Source organism: Armigeres subalbatus, chromosome 2 (genome assembly GCF_024139115.2).
Source record: "Armigeres subalbatus isolate Guangzhou_Male chromosome 2, GZ_Asu_2, whole genome shotgun sequence".
Lineage (NCBI taxonomy): Eukaryota > Metazoa > Arthropoda > Insecta > Diptera > Culicidae > Armigeres > Armigeres subalbatus.
This window is the reverse complement of record NC_085140.1, coordinates 13,242,062-13,264,719: the sequence shown is the minus strand read 5'-3', so window position 1 is coordinate 13,264,719 and position 22,658 is coordinate 13,242,062. Positions and strand designations below refer to the sequence as shown.

The 22,658-nt window shown below is 37.1% G+C and overlaps 1 protein-coding gene across 6 annotated transcripts in view; it reads right to left on the bottom strand.

Moving 5' to 3' along the window:
• LOC134217767 (uncharacterized) overlaps nucleotides 1–22,658 on the bottom strand; it is a 566,229-nt gene that overhangs the window by 100,579 nt on the left and 442,992 nt on the right. For 5 of the 6 annotated variants that reach the window (XM_062696573.1, XM_062696572.1, XM_062696576.1 and 2 more), the window contains one exon: nucleotides 1,738–2,002. In XM_062696573.1, coding sequence (XP_062552557.1) covers nucleotides 1,738–2,002 — 265 coding nt within the window. Of the gene's footprint in view, nucleotides 1–1,737; nucleotides 2,003–22,658 lie in introns of those variants that run through there. The other variant, XR_009981158.1, reaches the window with a different exon arrangement.

Genomic DNA, 22,658 nt, shown 5'->3' with positions numbered 1-22,658 from the left:
CAATCCAGTTTCCATCAGAAATTCATTCATATTTACATAGAAAATTCATATGAATTTCCATCGGAATTTCTTTCTAATTTCCACCAAAACTTCATTAGAATATTCTTCGGAAATTCATTCGTATTTCCATCGGAAATTCATTCGAATTTCCATCGGAAATTCATTCAAATTTCCATCGGAAATTCATTCGTATTTCCATCGGAAATTCATTCGAATTTCCATCGGAAATTCATTCTAAATTCCTTCGATAGTTCATTCGAATTTCCATCGAAAATTCATTCGAATTTCCATCGAAAATTCATTCGAATTTCCATCAGAAATTCATTCGAATTTCCATCGGAAATTCATTCAAATTTCCATCGGAAATTCATTCAAATTTCCATAAAAAATTTCAATCCAGTTTCCATCAGAAATTCATTCATATTTACATAGAAAATTCATATGAATTTCCATCGGAATTTCATTCGAATTTCCATCGGAACTTCATTAGAATGTTCATCGGAAATTGATTCGGATTTCCATCGGAAGTTCATTCGAATTTCCGTCGGAAATATATTCATATTTCCATCGGAAATTAATTCGAATTTCCATCGGAAATTAATTTGAATTTCCATCGGAAATTAATTTGAATTTCCATCGGAAATTAATTTGAATTTTCAACGGAAATTCATTCGAATTTCCATCGGAAATTCATTTGAAGTTCCATTAGAAATTCATTCGAATTTACATCAGAAATTCATTCGAATTTTCATCGAAAATTCATTCCAATTTCCATCGAAAATTCTTTCGAATTTCCATCAAAAAATCATTCGAATTTCCATCGGAAATTCATTCGAACTTCCATCGGAAACACATTCGAATTTCCGTCGCAAATTCATTTGAATTTGCATCGGAAATTAATTCGAATTTGCATCGGAAATTAATTTGATTTTCCATCGGATTTTTTTCCGAGTTTGTAACCGAAATTCATTCTAATATTCAACGAAAAATCATTTAAATTTCTTCACTCGATATTCTTCCGAATTTTCAAAGAAATTTAAATTTTTCGAATATCCAAAATTCATTCAACTTTTTCGACTTTCTAACAGAAATTCATTCGATCAAAGCATATTCTTTCGAATTTTCAACGGAAATTTATTCGAATTTTCAATGGTAATAAACTCGGATTTCCAGCGGAAATCCATTCAAATTTCTAATGGATAATTATTCAAATATCCAGCATTAGTTCATTTGAAATTCAGTTTTAAATCACATGGAGACGCATTGTAGCCTCTCGCCCGAAACGGTAATGACGGTCTGGTCTTGTTGTTTCTTGAGCTTCCTGACAGATGAAAATAATGTTTTATTTTGTCTGAATATAACAATCTTGTCTTCTTATTTTATAGAGATGTTCCATCAAACGAGTTATGAAATAATTTCATCTTCCTGATCCAAAATTCACTTCAGAGTTTTAAATAATTTTGACAAACTTTAGATTATTTTCTTGAACCTTCATACGTGGACAACTCGATATCGAATGTATACTCAAGCTTTTAATGAATGTTTATTGGAAATAATACCCTTAACCCAAAACAAAAGCATTGCATCTTGAACACATAACAATTCCAAAAACGTACTCATACATGTGTCACACTAACCCCGTTTACAACACACAATATCCCAGGCACTAATCTCGGACAAACACCCGCGATGACAGTGCTACTGTTGCTCCCACATGGGGCGAAGGGGACCACCTACCTTGATAGATTGCAGCAACGGGCTCGGTGTGATAGACGGGAGTCGGTTCCTGCGACATTGGTGCTTCTTTGCGGAGGGTGGTCACGAATGGAATTTGACTGTCCGCTGCGGTTGTGTGATAGAACTGTTGATGCTGTTGCTGTTGCTGTGGGACGACGGCCTCCGGATGCTGATAAAGCTGTTGTTGATTTTGTGTGGACACCGGTGGTTGGAAAGCTTGTGTCGGTTGCGGCTGATACTGTGGCTGTTGGTTGGATGGTTCAAGCTGCATAAATTCATCCGCCAGAAGACAGGGCAAAAAGAGAGAAAAAGTAAAATTTAGTACGCGGGCCAAAGAGTTGAGCGCGTTCATTTAGGATCTCTCAAGGATGGTGAGGGAGCAGCGGGATGGGTTGGGTTGGAAAATTTCCATCTTCCTCATCCCACCCTGGATGGGGATTTGAGAGGAATCCAAGGGTATACATATTTTAGAATGCACACATAAAGTACAGAGGCAGAGAGCAGTAGACTCGACTAACTTTGTCTGCTCAGTCGTTGAAGTCGTCGTCTAATAGAATCGGTGCACTGTGAAGACGACATATAGAGGGGTAGGTGTAAGTAAGTGAGAGCATTCTTGTTAATTATATTTCTTTAATAAAGTTGACATTTTCTTTTCGTTCGTAGTTTCAAATATTTGAGCGTCGGAGTTGTGTCTTAGTGCTCTCGAGAGTGTTTCGACGAGTGGCATCTACACGCGAACGTAAAATGTTAAATTGGGTGAAAATGAGAGTTTTGCTTTATTTAGGACGAAAACGGGTAATGGGGCGCAGTGATGATGGGACGCGCGGCTTCGGTTGGTTGAATTTTGGGATGCAGTGCTGCATGTCGGAGAATATTTAGGTGAAGGCGACGCCAAGTCAAGCAAGCCAGGCAGGTGATTTCTGGCAAATGTGACGATAGACGCCAGAATAAACACACATTTCAGGAACAAAGCAAAAGCCGTCACTCGTTAGTCTGGTGGCAGCGTAAGAAACATTGCAACGGAGCGATGAGACATAGTTGGCAGGGGGGTCGTGTCGTCTTCGTTGTCGGTTTGTGGAGAGAATTGTAAAGGAATATTTGCGGCACGCAAAGCATAGAAGAGGAGCTATAAATAGGGATTCAACGGAATCCATATTTATTTAGGGTTTTCATTTTTCTATTTTGAACGCATGAAAGTTAATGTGCACAATCGTGTTGAGTCAGTCGCTGCGTATTCTAAGGGATGTGTATTTTAGAACAGAATAGATGTGCTGCACATAACAAGTTCTTGGTTTTCAACCAAAATTACATGTTATTGAGTCAGGTGTAAAAAATAGTATAGCTATTTTCTTCATTTGTTTAATTTTGATAATTTATGTGTGATATAGAAAAGGTATGTTTTTTTTTGTATCTTTATTAAGGAGACTTTTAGCCCTAGACTGGCTCGTCTCCGGCAGGTACGTAATATTACTAATTATTGGATACAGCTTCGGGGTATTCCATCTCCATTTTTTTAGTACGTTATCATACTAAAAAATGTTCAATCTGAAAGTATCCTGAACCTGAAGAGAAATTGAACTATATTTTGGTCACTTTTTACGCGGATTGGGTTCATTAATTTCTCGTGCCACCTCAATTTGCACAACTTTTCGAGTAGCACCAGATTTTTGTGTGGATTTTTTCGTGTGCTCAGCTCATCGTTTAACTTAATCCAAAGGCCAGAAACAAACAAAAACATACTGCGTAGAAAACGACTCGAGTGTAGGCCACTCGCATGGTCTTGCTTTACAGCCGCGCATATTGGACTATGGATGGTTTCTGTTGTAATTTGTTGCAGGATCGCTCGATTCATGTTTGGAAATTCTATGTTGTCGAAACCGAATTGATTGTCAATATTTTACTTGCTTACTTATGGGTCTTGCACACCCCCAGTGGTGCAAAGGGTCGACTTGAAAGATCTCCATCCTGAGCGATGTCCAGCTAGCACTTTAATCTGTTGCCAGGCTAGATTTTTTGATTGTTAACACGGAATGGATTTTATTTCTTAATGCCACTAATTGCGATTAAGAGCATTCATTCATTCCTTGTAATTCGAACACTTTTAATCACCCGTTATGCACTATAGATAGTATAAAGGCGCACACTTCTTAGATTGAAATGTTAATTACCGAGATGGACCACCACCGGACCGATACCAACATACGGAAAATTAACTGGGACGAGCGGTCTCACAGAGACGAGACGCCCTTTAAGTCAGATTGAGTGACCCACAAGGGCCGCAACTACATTCGGATATGGAAATGAGCTATAATAAAGCTCTGAAAGTTTGAAAATTCGACTTAGAATGATTTTTCACGTGCTTCGTTTTCTCGAATAGTCTTTAACTCTGAAAATATACTAACAAACGCATCATCAGTTTTATGAATGTTACTCAGCAGTGAACAGAGAGTAATTTTTGGTTTTGATAATGATACAGGTACTTATGATAGAGTGTGTGGTCCATGATACTAAAGATTATTCCGGATGAGCTGTGGGTATTTTATAATGTAGATAACTTTTTCCATTAAATCGTACCTAACTTTTGATAGAAAAAACATACACCTGAAATTTTTGGACACAATGCACAATATAAGCTAAGCTTTTCATAAATGTATTAATATTCAAAATCGGTGGTCAACCAGGCGGAAAAATAATTTTCAAAAAGAAATCCAAGATGGCGACCACATTGAATATGTCTGATTCTGTTTTGATTATTGCAAATTGAGGATACATTCTTCCTCTTTCCAATGATATGTTGATCTCTAATGTCGGTTAAGAAATGTTGAAGTTATGACTGTTTTGGTGAGTCAAAAATTGTCAAAAATCGAGGGGTCCAATAAAATGATTTCGTGTATAAATAACGAGGGGTTCATCTTTCTAAAGAATTTAACTCGGATCTTTAATATACTCGCCGAAAGCTAATTTAGGCATTTCTAAGAACCTCGTGCAAATAGTGGCCCGGTCTCAGCGAGAATTACTCTCGTATATGTCCAGCGTTTTAGATTGGCAGTGAAAAATCACAGAAGAGAGCTTTTTCCCCAGTTTCTACAGCAAAAATGTACATCAGGATGTGCAGGCTAGCCAGGAAAAATATGGGATGTTAAGTTTGACTATACGCTGAAGATTGCATGCCCTTGAGAATATTTTGCTTCTGACAGCATGCAGTTGAATCTGAATATTGTATCATATACCACATTGTTTAAAAGATCTAAACTATCAATCAAGTTTAGTCATCTTGATCGTTGAGACAGTGACCAGTTTTCTAGAATACGAGATGCTCAAGGTTCTCCAAAACGTTTTCAATGCAAGCCCAGGGTATCTACCAGATTAACCAAGGCTTTTGCAATGTTTTCATCATCGGCATATACCCAATCCAATAGGCACATGCCCATCATGAAAATCTAATTTTCTCAAATACATGATGTTCAAGGTACCCCAAAACATTTCCAAGTTCAACCCAAAGCATCTACTGGACACCCAAGGCTTTTTGCAATGTGTTCAACATCGATATGTGCTCAGCCTGGGTCAAAAAGGGTGTGCGCACCATGCAAACTCAATTTTCTTGAATTAGATATGTTCAACGTACTCCAAATCATTCTCGAGTTCAGCTCAAGGTATCCACCAGGTCAATCAATCAAGGTTTTTGCAATGTTCTTATCTTTGGCATATACCTAATTTTCCCAATTTTCTGGAATACGAGGTGTTCATGGTAATCCAAAGACGTTTTTGAGCTCAGTTCAAAGTATTTGCTAGATTATGACTTTTGCAATATCCTCAACGTCAGTATGTACCAAATCCAGTTCAAAAAGCATAGGATCATAATTTTCATGAGCATAAGATGTCCAAGGGGTCGCCAGTTAGTCTTACGAGCATAGGCGCAGGATTGTCAATCCGTAGATGGTGAGTTAGATCCGGTCTGGTCTAGGATGTTTTCGGGTGGGAAACATTCTAGATTCCTTGGGCATAGTGTTTCCTTTGTACTTGCCTCACAAGATACATACTCATGTAATGGCGGGCATAGAATAAGCTTTCAATTAATAACTGAGGATATGCTAATAGGCTAAGTTGAAAAGTCGGTCAAGTTCCAGTTGGAAGCCATAGCCATAGAAAAAACCCAGATTAATCCACCTAGCGGTGATGGTGCCTTTCTCGTTTGTTCAAAAGGTTTGGAAAAATCTAAAATAACACCAATATGTGGATTGGTTCTATTTTTCATATTTGTTTATATGCATAAAACAAATTCTCGCCAAACGCTATTTGTTGCAAACAAATCGTATTAGCATAAGAGCAAAAAATGGCATTTTATTTTATAGTTTTAAAATTAGTATTTTCGCCATAACTTTTGACCCAATTGTACGATCCGTCCAAGTTTCTATAGGAAACAATGGGACAAGATTCTGCGTCGAATGCAATCTGTTGCGAGCGACCTGAGAAGCACACATATTGTACATCAATCACAGTAACTTATATATGACCGGATTCAGTCACAATATGGTTACTGCAACCAGATTTGTTGAACTTGTGTTGCTTGGGGAATAGATGAAGTCTAAGTGCTAAAAAAGTGAGCTAGACTTTTTTGAACTCTTTTTCACAATAAATAGTAATTTGACCAGAACATCTAAGCCCATAGTCCGATCTGGACAATTTTCAATAAGAAAATATGAGACATTCTGCGTCGAATGAAATTTAATGCGAGCAAATCGGTTGAGGAAGAGGGCCTGAAAAATAAGTGACATTTTTTTTAGCGATTTTTCCATAAAAAAACCCGACTTAATCCACCTACAGTGAATGGAACCCTTCTTACACCTTTGAAAGGTTATGGGTGCACTGCATATTACAATTTCTATGCATAAACATGAACTTTAATTGGATAACAAATAAACGAAATTTTATGCTCGAAAAAAAGTTCGAATCTTTAGTTGGTATTTTTTTTCGGATTTCAGAGATATCAGCAGGATCCAATATCCGATTGAAAAATAGTAGTTTGTGCAACTAGTTGCAAAAAGATGATTTTTTCAGCACGAGTTGTACGTTTATCCAACGAGGCTTGCCGAGTTGGATAAATACTACGAGTGCTGAAAAAATCGAGTTTTGCAACGAGTTGCACACGCTATTTTTTGCAATGACGAAAAATGGGCTTTAATATGATAAATCTTTACCAAAATTGTACAATCGAATTTACTCCACATGATCATTCATGCCAATAAATTATGTTGCGGCAGAGAACAATAAGATTCCATCTTATCGTGCCAAATTGCATTGCTTGAAAAGCTTTGAAGCGATGGATGCAATTGCCTTTGATTTTTTCGTATGAATTTGTATTTTAGCCATAACTTTCGATCCCATAGTCCGATCTGGCCAATTTCAAATAGGAAACAATAAGACAGGATTCTGCGTCGAATGCAACTTGTTGCGAGCAAATCGGTTGAGGATAAGTGCCCGAAAATGAGTGACATTTTCTACGCGATTTTTTCGTAGGATTTTGTATTTTGGCCATAACTTTCGATCCCATAGTTCGATCTGGCCAATTTCAAATAGGAAACAATGGGACAGGAGTCTGCGTCGAATGCAACTTGTTGCGAGCAAATCTGTTGAGGATAAATGCCCGAAAAAATGAGTGACATTTTGAGTCGTTTTGCGCACACACACACATACACACACACACACACACACACACACACACACACACACACACACACACACACACACACACACACACACACACACACACACACACACACACACACACACACACACACACACACACACACACACACACACACACACACACACACACACACACACACACACACACACACACACACAAACATCACCTCAATTCGTCGAACTGAGTCGATTGTTATATAACACTATGGGTCTCCGGGCCTTCTATAAAAAGTTTGTTTTTGGAGCGATCATATAGCCTTTACCGTATACTTAGTATACGAGAAAGGCAAAAAAGAAGAAGAAGATGTCCAAGGTCCTCCAAAATGGTCTTGAGTCAAGATCAAGGTATCTACTACTATGCACAATAGCTAAGGAGGTGCAATTTGACTGCGGAATTCTTTGTTGAGTCGTTTAACGGACGGTACACCGTTCAGGAGTTGGTTGATCAACTAGATCACATGTTCTGAACTCCATGACGTGTTGAAGAACCGAAAAGGCCTATAGTAGCTTATAAAAATAATGAGTGAAATACTATCGGCTTGATAGACCTGCTGGAATGTTTAACGATGCACGGATACATCGTTCAGGACTTGGTTGATCGAGTAGATCACATGTACTGAACTGGTTTATATCCAAGGAGAAAGTAAAAGGCCTATACTTGCGTATAAAAGTAATAAGAGAAATCCTATCGGCTTTATGCACCTGCTAAGATGTTCAACAATGCAAGAATACGTCGTTCAGGGTTTGGTTTATGGGGTATATTACATGTTCTGAACTCCAGGGCGTTTTGGAGACCTTGAAATAGTTTACGTTCATTTAAAACAAGACCATTTTATGTCTTATGATGAGTAAGATATTTTTGGACATATATCTCAGCTTAGGACATTTTGTTTAGAGACATATTTCCTACATTCCAGGATATGTACTCCAGAACAGTTTGGACGTCCGAAAAAGTATTTCAACGATTTTCAGATATATCAGAACGCCAGATAACTATGTAATCCTTCGCCCTGAAGTAATAAAGTGCAAACAAACCCGCATCTTGCCACTTTTATTTTTATGAGGGGAAGTCGATGAAGAGAATCCTCTCCTTTTAGTTACTGCCTTATTACCGCCAGTGATAGGGATGTTATAAATACAACATTTAGCCAAAAACTAACCCAAGTTTATTTTATTTTGAAAGAAATCTGAGAACAGATTTTTATTTTTTTGAATTTTTCGCCAAATTTTTGTATGGGTGACTAATGATTTAATTTATAAAAATGAGTTCCAATGCGTATTTATATAATCAAATTAATTTATATTGTCATCAAAATTTAGGCGCTTATTTTTTTTTTCACATTCAGAAAAGGCTGCAAAATTCGGTTGTTTACTCCCTTTTTTGTTCGATTGTGGGCACCCTCATTTTATTGGCAAGTCAATCAATATCGCTGAAGCTTATTTTTAATGACGTTTCTAAGCAGTTTTTAATTAATTAGGACAAAGTTGATTGAAATAATGAGTTTAATATATTTTTTTTTTTTTTTGGGCATGTCTAGTTATTGTACACATACTTTTTTACCTAAGCGTTGCAATAAGTTGCGTTCGACGGGGAATCTTGTCCCATTGTTTTCTATTGAAAATTGGTTAGATCGGACTACGTAAAGTGCAACTTTACGACTTTAGACCTTTCTTATGTGAATGTTTTCAGTATCCACGAGAAATCCATCGTCACTGCTAGGTGGATTGATCTTAGTTTTTTAATGCCTTCTGGCTATTAGGATAATTATATTATTCCTTTTTTAAATTTAGGTGGTTTTCATTCTTTCTTTATTACTTGTTACCGTTTCATGGATGCCGACAACCGAACCACAAAACTGAAATGTGGACAATCGACAAAATCAATTTAATTAAGTAGGGTTATTCGTCTAGCTTGCCATTGGTTTACAAATGTATAAGATCAACTAGGGCCAAATACAAAAGGGTGCCCATAACCGAACCTCTTTCCGTACTATGTGTATCATTACTATCTATTAAAAGTTCGGTTTTGGAGTGATCTTCGAGCATTTTTGTATAATTAGTAGTAGTAGTACGTTAATTGAAAGCCGCAGGAGTGGATGGAAGGTGTCGTGTGTGCTATCTACAAAAAGGGCGATAATCTGGATTGTAGCTATTAGCGCGCAATCACATTGCTGAACGCCGCCTACAAGGTACTCTCAAAAATGTTATGCTGCCGACTAACACCAATTGCAAGAGAGTTCGTGGGGCAGTACCAGTGTTGCCGTACGTCAGATATTGCAGAAATGACGGGAATACAACGTACCGACACATCATCTATTTCAAGCCGCATGTGATACAATTGATCGGGATCAGCTATGGCAGCTAATTCACGAAAATGGTTTTCCGGATAAACTGATACGGTTGATCAAGGCGAAGATGGATCGGGTGATGTGCGTAGTTCGAGTTTCAGGGGCATTCTCGAGTCCCTTCGAAACGCGCAGAGAGTTACGACAAGGTGGTGGTCTTTCGTGTCTGTTATTCAAAATCGCTCTGGCGGGAGTAATACGAAGGGCAGGATTTTCACAAAGTCCGTCCATTTATTTCGTTTCACCGACGGCATTGATATCATGGCACGTAACTTTGAGAGGAGGGAGGAAGCCTACATCAGACTGAAAAGCGAAGTTAAACGGATTGGACTAGTCATCAACACGTCGAAGACGAAGTTCATGATAGGAAGAGGCTCAAGAGAGGACAACGTAAGCCACCCACCACAAGTTGTATTGGTGGTGACGAAATCGAGGTGGTTGAAGAATTTGTGTACTTGAGCTCACTGGTGACCTCCGATAACGATATCAGCAGAGAAATTCGGAGACGCATCGTAGCAGAAAATCGTACGTACTTTGAACTCCGCAAAACGCTTCTCGATTTGCCGCCGTACCAAACTGAATATCTACAAAATGCTTATTAGACCGGTAGTTCTCTACGGACACGAGACCTGGACGATGCTCTTGGAGGACCAACGCGCACTGGGAGTTTTCGAAAGGAAAATGCTGCGTACCATCTAAGGTGGGGTGCAGATAGCGGATGGTACGTGGAGGAGGCGAATGAACCACGAGTTGCATCAGCTCTTGGGAGAACCATCCATCGTGCACACCGCGAAAATCGGAAGACTACGGTGGGTCAGGCACGTAGCCAGGATGTCGGACAGTAATCTGGTAAAAATGGTCCTCAACAACGATCCGACGAGAACAAGAAGGCGAGTTGCATAGCGATCAAGGTGGATCGATCAGGTGGACGACGATTTACATACCCTCCGTAGACTGCATGGTTGGTGACGTGCAGCCATGGACCGAGCAGAATGGACAAGACTCTTATGTACTGCAGAGGCCACTCCACCCTCAGTCTGGTAATAAATAAATAAATTGAAAAAAGAAATCTGGGTCTGGGTCTGATATTTTCTGGGTCTGGGTCTTACGACAGAAAATGCATCACTTCTCACTTCTCATGTCATACCTCTCAATTTTTATTAAAAACTATAAAATCAAAAACTTCATATTTTCCACATTCTCTGCTGTTTGGCTAAATGAACAATTTTGAGGAACGACCATTTCGGCCAAATGGATTTCTGCCAAATGGTTGGTCGGCCAAACAACTTTCGATTTAGTGGCCTTCGCCCCAATGGTTTTCGATCGAATGACTTCTGGCCGGATGGCAGTAAAATTGGTCAATTTGATTGCATTTTTTATGTAAAAACAAAGTATTTTTTTTCAATTCCGCGATTTGCGTTTCCGTCATTTGTAGTTTCTTTGTAACATATTGAGTGCAATCTTGTTTCTTATACAGAGACAAAAAGATGTGGTAAGTGGTATTTTTTTTTGCTGGGACCAATGCGACCAGTATTTAGAACTAATGTGACTAAGTGGTAAAAGTTGATAGAATAATAATATAATGTAGACTTCCTATGTAGCTCTAGCAATGATCTATATGTACATTCTTTGACTCACAACATGAAAATCTAAAACAATAATTATGCAGCTTACGACATGTGTTAGTTCCGAAAAAGGCGTTAACACAACTGCTATGCCAACCGGTTTTGTATGCCAAAGGACATTATGCCAAATGACGTACCACTCAATTCGCTCAAATTCACTATTTTGCTCTTCAAAAACGATGCAAGAACCTTTTGAGCAATTAAAACTTTTAATTCGCAAATTCAACAATCTAAGATTATGAATAGCATGTATTTACAGTTCTATATTCCCAAAATTTGGCACGAGCCGCTTAGATTTGGACGAAATTTTGCAATCGTGTTGAGTATAACAGAATACGTATTTTGACATAAGAAAATATTGTTTGAACTCAAGAGTAGCTTTTGAGATGGGGTTATGTGTTTTTAATACAGAAATTTAAGGAAAACAATAACTCGGAAATAGTTCGTTTTAGAGAAAAAGTTTACAGACATTCCAGAGCTTTATTTGTGGACATCCATGTAGATAGAGCTGTAGCACGATGCGTTTGGTCTAAAGTCGCAAATATCCTCTTCTGCAGGTACCCCCGGGACACCACGTAATATTCTGGAAGTGGCCAGTGAGGTCAATCGTCCTTGATGAAATCACTAGAAGATTATTCATGAGAAATCATTAAGATATGATGAAGATGCAAATGTCCATTCCTGCAGGTTCTCCCGAGGCATTCCATGAGGTTCTGAAAGTGGCCAATGAGGTCTTACAGACTTTTCAGACGGACCAGAAGATTATTAGTGAGAAATCATGAAGAAAGAGCTGTAACATGACATGTTTTGGGCTAAACACTAAAATGTCTCCTCCTACGGCTTCCCCGGGGGCATTTGGGAACATCATGGAGATGCTCATAAGCACTTAGAAAAATCTGAAAAATCGCTAATAGAACCGTCTTAAGTATAGCTTTGCTTTTAGGAAAAGTTTGAGCAGAGTTTCATGTAAATTTTATCGAAATACCCCAAATGCCATATCCTAGGAATCTGGACACCGCACACTGGTTCAGAAGCCCCCAAAACATGCGTTTTTTAGTTTTCGACCTGAAAACTAGATTTTAGAGTCATGATGTCTTCAGAAGAGTTGAAGGATATTTCTTGGCCTTTCTTTTGATAAGAAAATACCAATGATCTATCCACCTTGAAGGGCAGTATGAAATAAAAAAATACGCAGATTTACAAAAACAGTGGTTGTCCTCTGGAATGTTATAAAGAATGTGAATTGGAACATCTTTTCTGAAGACACAATATTGGACAAACGGTTTTGTAACGAATTACAACACGTTTTGTATAATTGACCCCCAAAAATCATATTTTGAGCATAACTTTTTTGAAAATGATTTTAGCACTAGGGTTTTTCTAGAAAGTTGTGCATAATGACAAAAAACATGTTTGTCTAGAAGACTACTTTGATCTATCTTGAAACCTGTCAAAGTTATTGAGGAATCTTTAGAAAAAATAGTCAATTTTCACATCAACACACCATGAAAAGCGGCAAGAGGCGGCAAGCCAAACAGCCACCATCTGAAAGATTCGGTTTTAAGCTACCGAATGCACAATGTTTTGTTTTGTTCCGTCGTGTTCCACTATTGTTTTGAATCAACTTAAAATAGTCCTTAATGTACGTTTTTCAGTACAACTGTTACGTAAACAAATAAAAAGTGGCTAACATGATTGGTTATTATATAGTAACAATCTCCATCAAGACGAAACAGCCACATTTAAGACGAATGGCTGTCATTTGTCGAGATTGTAACCATGCAATAAATAACTAATCATGTTAGCCACTATTCAGAAAAAATATATTTTAAGCTCTTTTTAGTGGAATGTATTCAACCGTCTAAGACGAGTTAAGTAACTCCATTTAATTCCACCAATTATTTCGATATCTTTGCAGATACGTATTTCGACCACAACTGTGTGGTCGTCTTCAGTGTCTCGTACTTTTTGTTGCACTTTTTAATTGTTTACGTAACAGTTGTACTGAAAAACGTACATTAAGGACTATTTTAAGTTGATTCAAAACAATAGTGGAACACGACGGAACAAAACAAAACATTGTGCATTCGGTAGCTTAAAACCGAATCTTTCAGATGGTGGCTGTTTGGCTTGCCGCCTCTTGCCGCTTTTCATAGTGTGTTGATGTGAAAATTGACTATTTTTTCTAAAGATTCCTCAATAACTTTGACAGGTTTCAAGATAGATCAAAGTAGTCTTCTAGACAAACATGTTTTTTGTCATTATGCACAACTTTCTAGAATAAACCATAGTGCTAAAATCATTTTCAAAAAAGTTATGCTCAAAATATGATTTTTGGGGGTCATCCATACAAAACGTGCTCTAATTCGTTACAAAACCGTTTGTCCAATATTGTGTCTTCAGAAAAGATGTTCCAATTCACATTCTTTATAACATTGCAGAGGACAACCACTGTTTTTGTAAATCTGCGTATTTTTTTTATTTCATACCGCCCTTCAAGGTGGATAGATCATTGATATTTTCTTATCAAAAGAAAGCCCAAGAAATATCCTTCAACTCTTCTGAAGACATCATGACTCTAAAATCTAGTTTTCAGGTCGGAAAATAAAAAACGCACGTTTTGGGGGCTACTGAACCAGTGTGCACCGGTCTAAGTGGTCGAAACTAGAATTGAAACTAGGCCTTGTCCCAAAATTTCATTTTGGGCCTTTTGAGTGTCTAAACTTAAAATACAAATTAAAAAAATACGTAATTAAATAACTAAACTAAATTTTGATGGAAAAATTTGGACAAAAAGACCATTGTTTTAGAGGCAGAGGCAATATGGTCAAAAACGATTGAAAAAGTTTTCCTAATAGCAACTTTTTGAAGATTTTCATAAAAACAATTTATGTTTCTAAAAAAAACTTTTCAATTCCAGTATATGATTCTACATCTCTACATAATCGAAATGCTCGTACTAATTTTTGAATTTTATTTTATAAGTGGATAGAAATTAAAAACACGCCCTTGTTATAAGTTTTTTGAATATTTCTGAATAACTCGAGAACTGATCAAGCAAAATAAACCAACCTTGGCATGTAAAAAATAAATAGAAGCTTTGCTTTGCGATTACATTTGCTCCTTCAGAATACTTAATTGACTCTCTTGAGAAAGAGGTTTCTGGTGGGTCAGATGAAATTGAATTCCAAAGCACATGCTAAAACTTAAATTGTGAATGCAAAAAATATTTGTGCTAACTACCGTGAAGAATCAAATTTCGGACGCACTCAAACTTCGGACGCCGCAATTCGTATGGGAAATTTTCTGAAATATTTCATCGAAATGTTTCGTCAAGCTGGGTAGGAAGGACTTATAGTTTTAGCTTGTTTTAGTATAGTTACATTCTAATAAGACATGTTAAAACAATGCAACGAAATGATTGAAAGACATTCTGTGCTGTGCAGTGAGAATTGTTTTCAATTATTATTCCCGGTACTGTGTAATCTGGTGTCCGAAATATGAATCTTTGTGTCCGAAATATGAATCCAACCCCACCGGTGTCCGAGGTTTGAATCAAACAGAAGCCGGACATTTTCATAAATTGCAAACATTCTTCGCAATATCTTGCACATATTAAATACGTAGTCCAAAGATGAATACTTTACTTGATGATTGCAATGGTGATTTAAACAATGTGATTAAAAATGTGATTAAACTGGATGATTTTATATCAGAAAGTGCTTAAGCGTCCGAAGTTTGAATTTGCACGGTAATTGAGACAAAGTTCGACGTGGCAACTAGATTATTTTCATTAAAGTGGTGCATTGGAATTTTGTATTAAACCACTCTCAAATATGCATTGAAGTTCATATATGTAAGTGCCAAAAATCAAAAACTTTCTGAATATTATGCAATTAAAAATTTCAAGAATTTTAATAAAACTATTGGAATCTAGTTTTGTTAGATATAATATTTTCCATCAGTGTTTTGGCTATACAATAAATATTATCTTGCCAAATATAGTAAAATCACAGATAACAGATATTGAGGCTGACACACGATACGTGTGTAATTATCCACAACCGTTAATTGAAATGTATTTTTATCCGTATGTACTGCCGCAATCAGTTGCGTAGATGGCAGTAGTGGGCCAACGTATATAAATTCAAAAGTTTACACAGGATTTTCAATAAAATTTCTTCTAACCTAAACATCTGTTATCTGTGGTAAAATTTAATCAATTTTTAGTAAGTATCATCAATGCCCAAATGCCCATGTTTCCTGGAAAACAAAATTTGAATTGGATAAATTCTCGGGTACTTATTCAAAAGGAAGTATGTGATTTTGTAAACAAAGATTCAAATGTCGATTTGTCGAATCTGATGGCACTCCCAGGCAAAGCAACACCACTAACAGGTAGCCGAAGCCTCCCTATTTTTCTATGTTAATGGTTTGCATAGGAAGGCTATCAGATCGGACAAATCGACGTTTAAATATTTGTTTACAAAATCACATACGTCCTTGTGAATAAGTACCCGAGAATTATATTTCTTTTTTAAATTTTAATGAATTGGTAATGTCCATAGCTCTGTTAGAATTTTTTCAGTATTTTGGAAGTGTTTGTCAGGGTTCCAAGAATTTCCCTGTCCCTGGAGTCGCTGCAGGCAATGTATCATTTACGCTTCCATACTTACAGCAACAGAATCCCCATGCAATAGATACGCGTAGCGCGCGTGTTTAGGGAATCCTTTATAGATAATAATTATCATAACTTAATATGAAACTTATTGAATAGCGAAATCGGAAGAAACCGTTCAATGAATTTCGAATCTTTCTTTCTACAGAATCCGCTGATCAAACCGTGGAGTTTCGGGAGTGGCTAATGACGTTTGTTGCCTTTTAATGACTCATTAGAAGTTTTTTGTGCTAAATCATCGAATCGAATTCTGTTCCTTACATATTTCTTCGGGTCATCGCGTTAGGTGCCGGAAGCCTTATCTTATTCGACTTATCTCATTGTTGGGCAATTATTATGTTCTTGATCTGTACGCCTATCTAGAAAATTATTTTATTTATGCAATAATAAATAACGAAATGTTCCATCCAGATAAATCTTCATGCGACCCGTGTTCAGAATATGAGTCTGTTCGGGATTTGAGTCACAACGGTACCATTTTTGAAATTGTATATCATGAGGACGACACGATATACTTTTATGCCCAGAGAAGTCGAGAAAATTTTCTAGACCGGGTCGGAATTCGAGCATAACCACCTTTTATATCGAGAACAAGTTGCCAATAACAACCGTTTCAAAGAAATTATTCTAAATTTCCATTGAAATCTGTCTTGAAATTTTTAGAGAAATTCACCAAAAATTCTGAATTTACAAGGGAAAATCTTCCTTAATATTCTATCTTCCGTTGAAAATTCCCCCTAATTTCCAAGAGAAATTATTCTGAATTTCTAAAAAGATTTGTTATTATTTTTGAAAAGAAATTCTTTTGATTAGTTTCAGGAAATCATACAAAATCAAATAATTCAAATTCGTTAAACTCGTTCAAGTTTTCCTGGAAAATCTTCTGTTTATATTTCTCCTGGAAATTATTTGATTTCCCCGAACATTTTTTCTGAATATTCTTGGGTAATCTGTCTGAAATTCCTATGAATTTGTAAATGGAATTCTTTCAAGTTATACCCATGCACATTTTTCTAAAATTCTTGATTTTCCCTATTAGTTAATATTATGAAAAATATTTCTTCAGGAATTTTGTTTTTTTTTTTTTTATAAGAAATTTTTCATAATTAATTTCAAAACTTCAGGAAATTGTTTGGAAGTACTACTGGAAACAAACAAGCTCAATCAAAAGTAGGGAGCTCGACCATTTGGGCAGTATCTCATAATCTCGTCGGTAACGTTTATATCTCGGCCACGTGCCAACCATATGACTTGATATTTTGTACAACAGTAGAAATCAACAATTGCTAGCAATGTCCACAAACAAAGTAATTCGTTGGTAAAGCGCCTGATTAATAAACCTTGCGGATGGTAATCTGGAGTGCTGCCCAATTGGTCTGATACTCTGCTTTCAGTTTCGATTTACCATGAGATTTTTTTTTGTTTTTCCACGGTTTGGCGCAAATTTAATATCAATTTGTCCATTTCGGAAACATGTGCCGTGCTTTTATTTAACAAAACAATTAATTATTAGAAAAATGTATCGTCGGTCTTGTTTGGCATACGGCTAATGATGAATCCAATATTCCAAACCAGTTCCTTAAACATTCACATTCTATTTTTAATTTTTTTTTTCATTCAAGCTAATGAATACCTACATTAGAAAGAGAGATATGTATGCATTAAAGTTTTTATTTCCTTTCTGAAGTGAAATACGGGCCAAACTCGATAACATAACTGAGGTTCGTTATAGGGGAACTGTTCCGTTTTCCATCTCACTGAACATATATTTATCTCATCGCAAAACAAAGAAATACAACATCAATCTCGTCGCTTTTTTCACTGGTCACTGCTAAAGAAATAGAAAAAAAAAATCAAACCAAATTTCTTTCTATTGCTTTGTTTTTGAGCTTGAGGAGCTATGGGATGAAGTGCCAAACCGTTCCCCTATATGTCTTATTATCATATCATTCACAAATGAGGGAGTTAGAAGCAGAGGGAGTTGACCACAGTAAAAAAAAGCTTTGGTTCTAGAGTTTCGCGGCAATATGCCGATCTAGTTTGCTCGATGTTTACAATAAATGTGTAAATTTACAGAAAATAAGTAATTGTTTGAACTTCCAGACAATTTTTATGAAAAGAAAAGTATTGCACTCATTTTCCTCAAAACTATGTTTTTCTCACTTACACCCCTTTGTGTTTGACCACCTCATTTAGAATGATGTCAGAAAAATAACCATTAAATCTGACTCGTGTAGTGCGATAGTTTTGTCATTTATGCATCCTCTCTATCGGACATATTCACTTTTCATCCCCTTCAAAGTCTGTACCGTAAAATTGTTTCAATAACTCTTTAGTACAGATTTTACTCAATATATGCTTGATCCCTTACAACTGCTTCATGCGCTATTATAAACATGGTATACAACGGCTTTGAGTCTTCCACTGGTAGCTAGACGATTGACATCCTATTTATTTGGCGATTGGCATCGAGTTGACTTTCAATAGAAGCATGCATTAAGGTTAGCATTTTCCTTCGATTCAGAATGAATAGCTTCCTTCATCTGATGCGATCTCTAGTTTCTCGACACAACGCACATCATACTCATACGTGCCTACATTGTTTTTGTCCGCATGTGTGCCCCATGTGCATTAACTGTGTCTGGCATTCGAGGAAAGTATGCCAAATTACCAGAGACGTCTAGCTGCAGAAAAGCGTAATGAACCATGACGGCGTACGGAGCTGCTGCTGCCACTCCAACGGTGCATTTTCCCAACGCGCTGCCACCAATTTTATTCGCAAACTCTTGGAAACCGAGCGAAAGAGAGAGTCAGCTTCAGTTTCGTATTTATGACAGAGCATCGCACTGGCGAGCACCACAGTCAGTCACTGGAATGACATTCTTTACTCTACTCGAGGTACTACCAGCACTAGGTATATTGTGTTTGCCTTTCTATAAGACTAAGCCAAAGCCAGGACTCCATTCAAGACAGCATGCATTTAGGTTGCAGCATTTGCTATGTGAATAAACTTTTTATGTGGAACTCATGGTGTAGCAACTTTCTCTGAAAAAGTTGTTATAATTTAATTCAATTTATGATTCAGATCTACAGGGAGGCCTTATCGTTCGCAACTCGGTGCTGCGAGCAGTGCAGAATCCAGCAGATACAGGCGGAGCTATGATGCACTAACAATGGAGACACTTTTTCAGGTTTTCTTTCTTTGAGTATTTTAGCTTGAACCAAAGGTTCGACCGTCACCGACTCCCGAGGAATGCGAGATCAAGCGTCATGAATGGTGCTTGTGCGTGGCACATCAGATGGTGTTTCTTGAGGGGGGAAACGTTTGGGGAAGCGAACTGTACTTCTAGGCAGCTGCATTGCACATCTATATTATCTCTTCCTGCCGTTCGGTTTAGAATCCACTAGTGTACAGAGTCGCCGAACAGTGGTTTTTAATTCACTCGCTTTTTACTTTTAGATCAATTAATAAAAGATACTAAGCGATGCAAGTATCAGTACATGTCTCTTCCTCCCCTTAGATGTTTTGGTTGAGTAATAAAAGGATGATGGAGTAATAAAAAATATGAAAACATTTCTTAAATTTTCACCACATTGTATAACATGATAATTTACCACGTTATATTGGTTACCAGTACTGTTCTCATTGACCAATAAGCTAAGTACTCTTTCCAAAGTTTTAACCTCTGCCCTCAGTGAAGCTCCAAGTAGTTAAGCACGCACTTACTGAACGTTGTAAAATTGATTCACTCATTCACTCCATAGTTAGTAGGTAAGATGGTTATAACAAGTTCTAAAAAGTATAAATCGCATTCGAAAGGCTGCCCAGGAATATATCGTCCCGAGTGGAGTATGTCTAGCGTGACGCTGTTGATAAGCATTTATCTAAAAATAGTTCGATGTAATATCAGTAATATGAACAAACAAGTTTTGTAACCCCTGCCCAGAGAGAAGGGCTTCGGTCTATACACATTCTGCTTTTGGTGCGGTTCACGTTGACGAAGACGACGATGCGGCCCAGCCACCACACCGACCGGTGCATTTCAGACATTGCCGTCATCGTTCAATTCCTGGCGCGACGGCACGATGCGACGACGACGGTGCGGTAGTTGGGGTATGTGCGCTCGTGTTGGCGCGCGCTTTTCTGGGTCTCGTGGAGTTTTGTGTGTAATGAATTATTTATGCTAAACTATAAACTACAGCGAATATGTTTGAATAGTTAAATTGTAGCTGAAAATTTAATGACCACTTTCTGCTGCAGAAGCGGGTGTTGTGGGTGGAGCTGTTGTGGGATGCGAAACACAGGAAACTCTGTGCTGTTCAGGAGAGCGCGGTGTGGTATTCCCATTCCGAATTCCGTCGGTTGGTCGTGCGGTCGGTAAGCGCCGTTTAGAACTTGCAGCAAGTGGGGGACGAGACTCTGTGTTGCATGTTTTGGGTCCGTTCTCCGTTGTGTACTTTGCTGATGAGTGGCTGTTCCGTATGCGGTTGGAGTACTAACGGTTGGCTTTGGTTAGATGTGCTCATGTCAGGTATGTTTTTTCTTTGCTTTGGCTGGGAGGACTAGTTCCGCTCAAATGGATCGCTAGTTTGCTAGTCGGAGAATGAAATGGTTTCGATGCTCATTCGTTTTAATTTCTAAATTAGCATCGAATTCGCACATCATTTCGTGCATTACATCACTCCGATGGAACAATGGTGTTATGGCTGTACAATTGACAATGTACAGAACATTTTGTAATCGGATATTTAAATAAAATAAATAAACTTTGGAGTTATATCACGTTATATTATATGTTTTATACGTTGAAAACCCCAGAATTTATGCGAATCATTACTCGAATCATCAATCAAGTCTCAAGCTTCATTTTCTCGTCCAATCAAGTCAAGTTATTTCAATAGAATTGTCCAAGAATTAACAATCTAGATGTGAGGGATTTAGGTCTAATTCTCCTAGTAAAATAGAATAAAAAATTAAGATAACAACATGCCTAAGCAGCAATTATATGTTAAACCAATATATGATATTCGCATTATTTGGTACAAGCATTATTTCCAAATATAATAAGACTTTTTTTTGCCATCAGGGTGACCAACTTATAGATAGGGCTCTTAAAAAATTATCGTTTTTTTTAAATACTTCTTGTAATCAAACTATTGGAGTGATTTTGTAACGATCATAGGCAATCACGGAGCATTATTTTTTTTGGTTTTTATTGCGAAGGTCTTCAACGATTCTTTTTTTAATTGATAGATTTTCCAATTTAACATAACACATATATTTAAGAATTGAGATGTCTATCAAGCTGTTTTGGAGAGGGTAAAAGTTGCTATAGTTGCGGTAGTATAGTTTTCATAGGATCTTCAAATTAAACGCAGCAATCCACATTGTCGATCAAATAGTTGGCATGTAATAACACGATAAAGATAAAAACAGCGTTGGGGTTCCTTTAAACCTAGTACACCATTTTTGAAATACCTTTTCTTTGCTCATACAACCTATCGGACTTGCAGCTATAGGAACAAGAACAACAAAATTTCGCAACTATTGGAACTCTAAAACAAAAGCACAATGAAGGATTTTAGGTAACTGCAATGGATTCTGATGCAAATGTATCATTTTCTGCATAAAAATGAGTTATTAGTCTTTAGGATGCACTCTCCAGTGAAGAAAAATGAAGTACAGATTGAATATAATCGAGAAATAAGTGTAGGTGCTTAGTTCCTGGGTCTTTTACCCGATACATTAAACAAATATTTGAATCGCCATATAAACATCACGGTGAGCAACCATGCGTCTCCATGCTTGGTTTATATATTGTCAGAAGGGGTTTATACGGCGAATCACTTATTCGAAAAAAATATATCACCTGAACAATTTATCCAACATCTTCAGTTCTGATATGTTGTTTAAATTAAGACTCCTTCCAAATCCTTGTAGTTAAAGTCAGGAAAAAATAACTGATGGGTGATTTTTCTCATAAATTCATGTTGATCGTAGAGTTCTGTATTTTTCCATGAAAGTAGTGATCTTTAGCTATCTTATCGTGACAAAATCTTGAAAATCGGCCCAGTAGTCCAAAAGACAAGATATTTTTTTGAATGACGCACATTTTTCTTTAAACCTTGGTCACCAGATATTGCAAAAATCTTAAAGACCCGTACCAATAAATCTAAATTGAATTTTTGACCCAAATGTGAGCTTAGCCTACGCTGATCTCAATTAAGTACTTAGATACTATTTGAGTTGACCCTGTCTATTCGATTAATAGCAGCAAAGGCTATCAATCGATTTCTCATTTTCGTTGTATCTCTGCCAAATATAAATAAATTGACATGATTTTTGCACATGTGGCTCTCTAAGAAACATACATTTCTAGTTTAATGAATTGCAATCAACTTGATCCCTTTTTTATGATATTCAATGACCAAGTCTACAAAAAAAAAAATGAACAAATAAGGACAAATTTATATATTTTGAATATCTTCTCCAATTTTTTGTATGGTGGAGTGGTCTTGGTGGTCAAATGGCTACCGCATCTGCTTCAACGCATGAGGTCGTCGTGG